The 9,895-nt window shown below is 39.7% G+C and overlaps 1 protein-coding gene across 1 annotated transcript; it reads left to right on the forward strand.

The window, feature by feature from the left end:
• Positions 1-159: 159 nt before the first annotated feature.
• PRPF38B (pre-mRNA processing factor 38B) lies at positions 160-9,296 on the forward strand. The gene is made up of 6 exons (XM_075760094.1): positions 160-580; positions 3,995-4,063; positions 4,351-4,502; positions 4,586-4,646; positions 7,170-7,393; positions 7,659-9,296. The coding sequence occupies exons 1-6, from the start codon at positions 296-298 to the stop codon at positions 8,509-8,511; spliced, it is 1,644 nt and encodes a 547-aa protein (XP_075616209.1). The 5' UTR covers positions 160-295; the 3' UTR covers positions 8,512-9,296.
• Positions 9,297-9,895: the final 599 nt, after the last annotated feature.

The raw sequence follows: 9,895 nt of genomic DNA on the forward strand, positions 1-9,895 counted from the left end.
CCTCTCCAGCTCTGTGAGGCGGAGGAACCATGCGGCGGGGCTGAGCCCTGAGGGGAACGGGCGCCCCAACCTCTCCCCCTTCTCTCCCGCCCCCGCCTTGCGCCGCCACGCTCCCCCGCGAGGATTGGCCGGCTCGGCCCCGGAAGACGAAGCCGTCACTTCCGCAGGGTCCGCCATCTTGTCAGCAGTTGGCGGAGGCAGCGCCCGGCCCGGCAGCCCGCGCTCTGGTGTGGCGCGGCCGCTCGTCCGCCTTGCAGGCCGCGTGCCGCCGCCCCGCTCCGGGCCCTGAGCCGCCATGGCCAACAACAGCCCCGCTGTCGGCGCCGGGAACTGCCAGGGGCAGCAGGCGGCCCAGCACCAGCCTGGCGCCGTCCCGCCGGCCCAGCAGCAGCTGCAGAGCGGAGCCCCCAAGCCGGCGGCCTCAGGCAAGCAGGGCAACGTGCTGCCGCTGTGGGGGAACGAGAAGACCATGAACCTGAACCCCATGATCCTCACCAACATCCTCTCGTCGCCCTACTTCAAGGTGCAGCTCTATGAGCTCAAGACTTACCATGAGGTGGTGGACGAGATCTACTTCAAGGTGAGCCTGCAGGCCGCGCCCTGGGCGCCGCGGACTGCTCGGGGCTGCGCTGGCGCCTGTCCCGAGCCTCCCGGTGGCTGGGGTGTTGGAAGGGGGAAGGCTTTGACTGCGGCCTGCGGATTCTCTTTTGCCTTCCTGCCCCTTATTTTGCGGTAAGGGTTGGGAACAGATCTCTTTTTATTGCTTAATTGGGGGAATCCAGGTGCTGCCTTCTCTGTCTTACAAAAGAAGCGCGTTCTGCGTCGGATTTGGAATTGCGGAGTTGTAAGTTAGTTTCGAAGTGGGCAGCCTGAGCCAGGACAGTGGGGATGAAATGGCCGTCCGAGAGCTGCGCTCTCAGTCGGAGAGAGTGGGGAGGGGACCCGATCTGCATGCCGCTTCTAGGGACGAGCACTCCCCGCAGCCTCCGAGGTGCCAGCACGCCGTGTAACTGCGCAAAGGGCATGGTGGTGGCTGTAGGTGGTTTCAACAGGAGTTTGCACGTGGTCTCCTTCCTCAGTTAGACGTTAGGATCCCCTCTCCACGCCCAATTAAAAACTAGTTCATTTTAGTGCTTCTCATGGCGTTAGGCAGGATGTGCTGGGGAGATAACTGTATCAGTGCACCCATGTCTCAGTTCTTGTTTTGTTAGCAGGATTGAATCAGTTTTGCAGCGAGGCTTCCATCAAGCCAGTCTCCCAGGTAGAGGTATGCATAATTAATGCTCATCAACACAGCCACATTCTTTGTTCTGATAATGAGAGCAAAACTTAGATAATTCAGGCTGCTGTCTTCAGTCAGCTGTACTTTGGTGGTTGTGGAGATATTTTTCACGGGTGAATTGATTCTGCTTGATAATGTTACTGTGTCAGCGGGTTTCAATATACTTTGAAAGAATAATAATAATAATAATAGGTAGCCTTTTTATCTCATTTAACCAGGGCAAGTCAAGATGCTTAGGGCACTGTAGTCGTGAAGAACTCCACAGAAGTGTTTTGAGATTTTTGGTATTGTTTGCACTTTGTTATGAAGACAGTGCTACTGTTTTTCCTCTTAATGACAGCATTTGTCTGCTTGCACTCTGTCATTTGGAGCGGACTACTTAATTCTCCGAATACATGGAGTAATATAGATTATTGACAAAGCTTCTCTTTGGTTAATTTGCCACTTCTTGCATACAAGATAGAAATGAGTCATTCTCATTATCAGAATGGAAAACAGCAAAGTTAATTTTTGCAAGTGATGGCAAGAGGTGAGAAATTGTTAAAAGAAACATATTTTCAGAAAATGGAGAGCTTACTGTATTTTACATAGACCCTTTCAGATGTAATACAAATATTTGATGGGATTTTTCATGTTATTATTGATAGAGCTCAACTGCAGTAGGTCAAATAGTTCATTTGGTTGTCTCAGTGTTTCATTCCAGAAGTGTCTCAATCTTAAATTGAGGAAGAATTTAATGTACCATTAAATATCTGCTTATTAATCCAATGTAAATAAAGTTTGTTTGCTGAACTTGACAGTTACTTTGACTCAGAACTGCATGCTAAATAAAGAAAAAAACTCAGCCCCTTACTCATGAGTAATAGATGTGAGGGAGAAGATAATGTGAAGGTTAAGGTACTTCACTGATATTCAGAAGACTTGAATTCTGTTCATATTTTAAGATTCCTGAAAAATTGCTGGCTGCTTTTTTTTTTCTCCTTTTTTATTCCTTCCCCTGAATGAGCACAATATCCACCATAGCAGCTGTATTTGTCTTTGGGAACCAAAATAAGTGGCTCATTTAAAAATGTAAGAATGCTGGGTGCTGGATTCTCAGGAAAGATGATCTTAAGTCACACAGGCAGCTAGTGATAGGGACCATCTTTGAAGATACGGATTCTGTCTAGATAGTTGAATCAATTCACTTGTAGTTCTGATCTCCTGTTTCAGTTCTGTATCTGCACAGTGAATGACTTCCTCTTTCTTTATCCCCAACTGTAGCACAATGTACATGTCTTCAACTTCATTTAATCTGTAGAGTTCCAACAAGTTAAGCATATGCAGCAGTCTTTGTAGGATCAAAACTGTAAATACTCTTTTTCCAAAATGTGTATTGTTTTCAGGGCTTTGGGGTTTTTATTGATATCTGTCCAAACCAGCATGTTTATATTATAGTGGCCAATAAATGTAACTATAATTTTAAAAATTGTAGAATATCATTGTGATAGTGTCCTATTGGATCCTTTGAGTAAAAAATACTTTTCATTTTATGTGAGAGGCAAAATCTTAAATAATCAGAAGGGTGTGCAGAATCATTTACATACTACTTGTGAACTTCTCATATGATGCTAATAATACAGGAAGTCATGGTGGATTTTGAATTCTACAGTACTGGCATCTCTGTTTCCTATTTGGGTAAGACGGCAACTGTAAAAAAACCCAAACAGATCAGCAACTGCAGCCATGAGTATATCTCTGATTTCATGTGACTGTGTACATAATTAGCTTTGTTTCATGTATTGTTAAAGAATTTTAATTTATGAACTACAGTATGACTTGGCCACAAACTCGTGTCCCCAGTCCAGTGTAACACCATTGTATCTTTTTTTGTCTTGCTTTTACTTATTTTTTTTTAAGTTGAGGTGTTTAGGAAATATACTTGTTTATTGAGCCAGATGTTACTGGATTCCACAATTTCAAGTGTAGCTTAGGCAGTTTTATGGTTCTTAACTTGTTTCTGACTCATATTGTCAAATTTAAGGAATGATGTTGGTTGGAACTATGTTTGTGCAGTCATCTCTAAATGCATCTCAAAGGATTTGAATTAGGCAAGCTTTACTCACTAGTACTTACAAACCATTTTATCTAAACATCACTGCAGTCTACAAGAAAAAACACTGGCTTTTTAGATTAAAATACTATACTTTATAGACATCTTTCTTTTGTCCTAATTGTAGGTGATACTCAAATCTCTAGCTAAGCTCGCTGCATAAATGAGACTTATGAATATGAGACTGTAGATTTTGACTTCTGTAGCTGTCATCAGCAGGTATCACTAAACTTGTTAAGAGACAGCTTAAATAAAGGTAATTGTTTAGTCACCATAGAAAGTAGTAATGATGGGGTTTAGTCATAAAGTATGTGAAAGTACATGGAGTATAGAATAAGCACGTGGATGCTTGCTTTGGTGTGGGTTAGGGTTTGGTTTGGGTTTTGTTGGGTTTTTTTAAAGTTTCATCCATGATTTTCGCTATAATTTCTCAATGTGGTAATTAAGCCAAATGCTTTGCTTTAATGACAAAGCAGACTTGATCTTGAATTTGGTGGCAGAAGACAAACTATTTAAGACTGATTTAGCATATCCTTTGTTTAAAACAAATTAGATTTGTGTAGGCAGCTAAACATTATGGAGGTTGTAGTTGTAATTTTCTTTCTTTCCTACCCTTTCAGGTTACGCATGTTGAACCATGGGAAAAGGGGAGCAGAAAAACAGCAGGCCAGACAGGGATGTGTGGAGGGGTAAGTAGAAGTACGTGCCTTCTTACATTTTTCTGTCTGGTAAATAAATTTTCCAAGCATAGCTAAAGCTTGCTTGTATGTTGGCTCAGTCCCTAGATGTAAAAGTATTTATTACAGAGAGTTGATATATTCCTCTTGCTTCCAGAGCTATGGATGCAAGTGGTGCTACTTTTTCCACATAGCTCTGTAGATTTAGATTTTATCCTGTGTTAGTTCTTATATTCTTTCTTAGATTTGGAATAATATCTTTGTGACTTCTTGTGTTGTCACCTGTTTTCTTTTGAAAGGTGCGAGGTGTTGGAACTGGAGGAATTGTGTCTACTGCCTTTTGTCTGCTCTACAAATTATTTACGCTGAAACTCACTCGTAAGCAAGTGATGGGCCTTATAACTCATACAGACTCTCCATATATTAGGGCTCTTGGATTTATGTATATTAGGTAAGTATCAATATAATCAACTAATGACTAATTTAATATACAGAAAGCTGTATTAAAATTTTACCTTCTTTTTGTACTTAAAGGTACACACAACCACCTACAGATCTATGGGACTGGTTTGAATCCTTTCTTGATGATGAAGAGGTATGTCGGCGAGGGTAATAATTTGTTTTCTTTTGTTTCTTTTCATGTTACTACTTTAGGTTTAAGCACTGTTTGATAAGGTTTTCTGTGGTTTGAATGTTGCAATGTTATGTTCCTGTAATTTCATTAATTAGTGCAGGAAGCAGGTCTGAGCTGAGACCTGGGTGATTTTTCTTGGAGTTTAAAGGTTTAACAGAATTTTCCATTGGTTAAGATGTTACTGTGTCAAATATTACAAAGCCATGTGAAACAGGTTTATTAAATCAGAATGCAGACAGCAGGCTGTATGAGTGTGGCTTCTGTGTGGTTTTTAGAAAAAGAATAACTTTTAAGCAAGGCATAGTAACTCCTGAGAATGCTAAATTTGTATTTTTGCATTTATTACTGGGACAGGGGGAATTGGTGCTTACATAGAAGAGTGGGAAGTATATAGTAGAAACCAACATTCACCTTGAAAAATATTACCAAAAATCTCTGTGATTACTGTTTGTGTCCTGGAATAACTAAACCCAGGATTTCTTCAGAGGAGAAACAAACAGCCTAATTACTGCATGAGGAAAGAAACATGAATTGCTAACTGAAGAAGTTCAGTAAAGAGGCCGCTTTTTTATGCGGTCAGATAGGAGAATACCTGTGGTACCATAGTCCTGATTTACTGTCTGGAGAAACAGAGTAGGTGCTGGTGGGTGAGGTTTGTCTGTCTGTGAAATTGAATATACTGCTGCATACTGTTGCAATTTGTATTAATTGAGCAGGTTTTAAATTACATCCTAGATTTAAGAATGGAACAGGAAGGATCACTTGCCCTCTTCAGTGTGACAGTAGGCATCCACTTCAAGCAATTTCTAATGTTGTAGTTGCAAACGATGTCCAAATACTTGTATTAAAAATAGTGTTAATTATACCTGTATCTGACTGCAATGCAGTGCATTTATTTTAAACAGCTTCTTTCATGATAAGTATCAAAAACACTGTGCAAAGGAAACAGCTGTTATTTCAGGTAAACCTGTGTTATTGTACGTTTCTAACAGAAATCAAACCAAATTTAACTCTTGATTACATGGCTGTGATATCCTCCTTCTCCCCCAGGTGGTGCTAGTTAATATGAACTCTTCTCTGCAATGTTGCATTGTAACTTAAGAGGCGTGGGGTGGCTTCATTTTCAGGGTCCGACAAACAACTTGATTCCCAGGACAATAAAGCGATCACAAGTGCGATTCATTGTGCAGATCTTAACTGGTTCATTATTCAAAGCACCTTTTTTAGTTTATGTGTTTCAGTTCTTGCCGATACTGGTTATCAGCATATATTTGTGTATTGTTGTTTAAAATCTCCCAGTATATATTTGGAATTAGTGTTTCTTTCCTAGCTGCTTTCAGCAGCTTTGTGTTACGTAGGAAAAAGTGCTTGAGGCTGCTTAAGTTTCTCACCAGTCCTGGTCAAGCTCAATAGGATGAAGCACGTTTATATATATGGAATTATTTAAACCTACAGGATATTTTTTTTTTTCCTCCAGTTCTTAAATATGTGGAAGCAGTTCATCTTTTGTTATGCTGCTGTGAAAAACTTCCCAGGATACAGAGTTACTTTTCAAAATGCTTCTTATGTTTATTTTGTTTAACTGTACGTACTCTCCAGGTGCTACGTTTAACTCCTTTTTTTCTTCTTTAGATCTCTGCAGCGATTATATTTGGAAAAACTGTATATCTGAACACTTAAATGTGTGTGAGTGCAAGCAGTTTTACATTTAGATTTTCTCTTCCTGTTTAGATAACAAATCTCACTTTCCTTGTGTGCTTGCACTATAGGTTTGGGACTGACAATAGCTGACTAACATGTCCTGAGCTGTGAGAGGGCATAGCAAGAAGGCCTTCATGCGGTAATGACCCTTTTCAGAGACAATGGTCATCATGGATTATGCGTTTCCAATTATTTGTTCATTTATTTATTTTTTTACATATTTCTAAATTAGAAACCTCACTGCTTCATGGCAGTTGGTTTGCTATTGCTTCCAATTCTGTTAGGATGCCATTTTGTACTAGAGGTTTTTCTATGATCATTTTTAGATAGGCAATGATGTAGTTCTTAAATGATTGAGGCCACAGGGTTGGGTATGATGGTACGCAGTTGTACATCCACAAAATGGAGCATTAAATGTAGTTTGAGAGGACTTCTCAACTTTGTGGCATTTAAATAAAATACAAGATCATACCATATAACCAGACTGTGTAAGGGGATTTCGTGTTAATCTCTTCATCGACAGTCCCTTACCATCCAGATGGCTGCAGGATTAGTATGTGCCTGCATGCATATGTATTAAGTCCCATTCCCTATCTGTAACATACTGCCAAATCCAAAGGGTGCAGAGTTTGAATATTTCTAAGGAAATGTATTAGAATGTGAGACAAGTAAACTTTCATAATCATGAGACTTCGAGAGGGCAGTAATGTAGCAGCATTTTTTTTTTTAAATCAATCAAGAATATTTTTGACCATCAGGATATTTTTTGCTTGTATTTTGTAGGACCTGGATGTGAAGGCAGGAGGGGGTTGTGTTATGACCATCGGGGAGATGCTTCGTTCCTTCCTCACTAAGCTTGAATGGTTTTCCACACTGTTTCCAAGAATTCCTGTGCCAGTCCAGAAAACCATTGACCAGCAAATTAAAAGCAGACCTAGAAAAATCAAGAAAGATGGCAAGGAGGGAATGGAAGAAATAGACCGGCATGCAGAACGTAGACGTTCAAGGTCATATACACGTTATTTTGAAAATGAATGTTAGAAGTTCAGTATTGAACTACTTATTACCAGAAACGTGTCATCTTTTCACTGAGATTGGTTTTAAGGCAACAGGCAAAACAGTTTATGGATACTAATGGATTAAAATAATCAGATGGTATTTGGTATTTAAGATTAAATATAGACTGTGTATGTAAAGTATAAATTGGAAAGTAAAAAGGGTCCCTTAACTTAAAAGGTTGTGTTTCATATTGAGTATCTTTTCTTTTAAAAGGTCTCCAAGACGATCGATCAGTCCCAGGAGGTCTCCCAGAAGATCCAGAAGCAGAAGTCATCATCGGGAAGGCCACGGATCATCTAGTTTTGATAGAGAACTAGAAAGAGAAAGAGAACGGCAGAGATTAGAACGTGAAGCTAAGGAGAGAGAAAAAGAAAGGCGGAGATCTCGAAGTACCGATCGCACACTAGAACGGAGGCGAAGCAGAAGCAGGGATAGATACAGAAGCCGTAGTCGAAGTCGTGACAGGAAAGGAGATAGAAGAGACAGGGATAGAGAGCGAGAGAAAGAAAATGAACGGAGCCGGAAGAAAGAGAGAGATTATGATAAGGAAAGAGGTAGTGAGAGGGAAAAGGATCGATCTAGAGAAAGATCAAAAGAAAGGAAAAGTAAGGGTGATATAGAAGAGAGAAGACACAAGGATGACAAGGATGACAAGAAACACCGGGATGACAAGAGGGATTCCAGAAAAGAGAGAAAACATAGTAGAAGTCGAAGCCGGGAAAGAAAGCATAGGAGTAGGAGCCGAAGTAAGAATACAGGTAAGCGCAGCAGAAGCAGGAGCAAAGAAAAATCCAGTAAACATAAAAATGAAAGTAAAGACAAGTCAAATAAACGAAGTAGAAGCAGAAGCCGAGGAAGAACAGATAGTGTTGAGAAGTCCAGAAAACGAGACCAGAGTCCCAGCAAAGAAAAACCTAGAAAGCGTAGCAGAAGCAAAGAACGTTCCCACAAACATGATCACAGTGAGAGCAAGGACCATTCTGACAAACATGATCGTCGAAGGAGCCAAAGTACAGAACGAGAGAGCCAAGAAAAGCAACATAAAAACAAAGATGAGACTGTGTGAACTCTTTCAGAAGTGGATCACATTGAATCCTATAAATGTTTGATTAAATCCTGCTTATTTTTTCTTAAAGTTGAGATTGTGCAGTAGTTGATGAGCACTCTTCTCCAACCTCCCTCTAGGCTGCAGATTGTCATTTCCTATTTTGGGTAGGGAAGTGCCTTTGTAAACCCATTCAATGCATTGACGGTTTCAAACCATTTGTTTAGTTTAATTCGTAATGCAGAGATTGTTCTTGCATTTTTATTGTTCAGATGTTTCTGAAATGTACAGTCTGTACATATGTCCTGAAAATGTTTTAATTCCTTTGGCATGGTTGCCATGTTGGTTAAATTTGTATGAGGCAATAAACTGCCACTAATTCTACTTTCATTTTGTAGACGTGGAATTATGGTTTGTATCCTGAAGTTAGCATGGCTGTGCTTTACAAAATAGTATGGTTTTTAGGGACGGATCTTGAATGTGTATTATAGCTGAGATATTTATGTGCATACGATGTACATTGAGGGCTGCAGATTTAGAACTAATGTTTATGTCCACTGTACCTGCTGTTTTTTCAAAAGCTTTTAAAATGTATTATGTTGTTGATCACCACTGGTGTTAAATCGAGAGTGGGCTTTCGAGGATATAGTGGTTTTGATGGGAAGATTTAGATTATGTTGAGGCTTGTTTAGTAATTCTTTAGAAAGGCTACCTCAAGCAGACACTGTAAAGGTTGACAGATGAATACCGTAGCCATCTATGCATTTTATTTGTTTGAAAAAAATCCATGTAAGCTTCCTTTTTTTTTTAAACACAATTTATCCATTTGTGGTCTTTTAATGTTTTTAATCAGCAGCTGCAGTCTGTCATTTATGATAATCCTGGGCTAATAAAGGCATTTAAGATGGGAAGAGGGAGGTAGGCAGAAGAAAATTATTACAAAGGATTTCAGTTTCAAGCTTCCAAAGCATTTTTATAAGTGTAAACATTTAAAATAAGAATTACCTGATAGCGTCCTTTTTTAAGTCATATTTTCTACAAACAGTAAGGATTGCAGTTTGTGCTGAACATTTCACCTGGCAGATTTTTTTTTAAACAGGTTGTTAGAAGCAAAAACCAAAATGCATTATAGAAAAAAAATCATATCATTAAAGTCCAAGTCTATTTGATAGATTATTCTGATGACTTGTATACTAAGTGAGGAGAACCATCTGGAATAAACTCTCAATTAATTCCTTTGTATCGGGTGTCAGCTTTTCCCTGCATGTTCATTGCCAGTTGACGAGTGTTTGGGTTCCTCCATGTTTCATTTTCAGACTAAGTGACACTTTGCATGAATAAGGGATTTTATGTAATAAGTACCTTACAAAGAAGATGTAGCTAACAAAGAAATGCAGCAGCCCAA

This window comes from Balearica regulorum, chromosome 8, assembly GCF_011004875.1.
Source record: "Balearica regulorum gibbericeps isolate bBalReg1 chromosome 8, bBalReg1.pri, whole genome shotgun sequence".
Classification (NCBI taxonomy): Eukaryota; Metazoa; Chordata; class Aves; order Gruiformes; family Gruidae; genus Balearica; species Balearica regulorum.

Bases quoted from the DNA above. Each gene is read 5' to 3' on its own strand.
- PRPF38B (XM_075760094.1), top strand. From the start codon at position 296: ATGGCCAACAACAGCCCCGCTGTCGGCGCCGGGAACTGCCAGGGGCAG. The intron at 581-3,994 runs GTGAGCCTGCAG...CTACCCTTTCAG, and splicing joins TGGACGAGATCTACTTCAAG to GTTACGCATGTTGAACCATG. The intron at 4,503-4,585 runs GTAAGTATCAAT...TTGTACTTAAAG, and splicing joins CTTGGATTTATGTATATTAG to GTACACACAACCACCTACAG.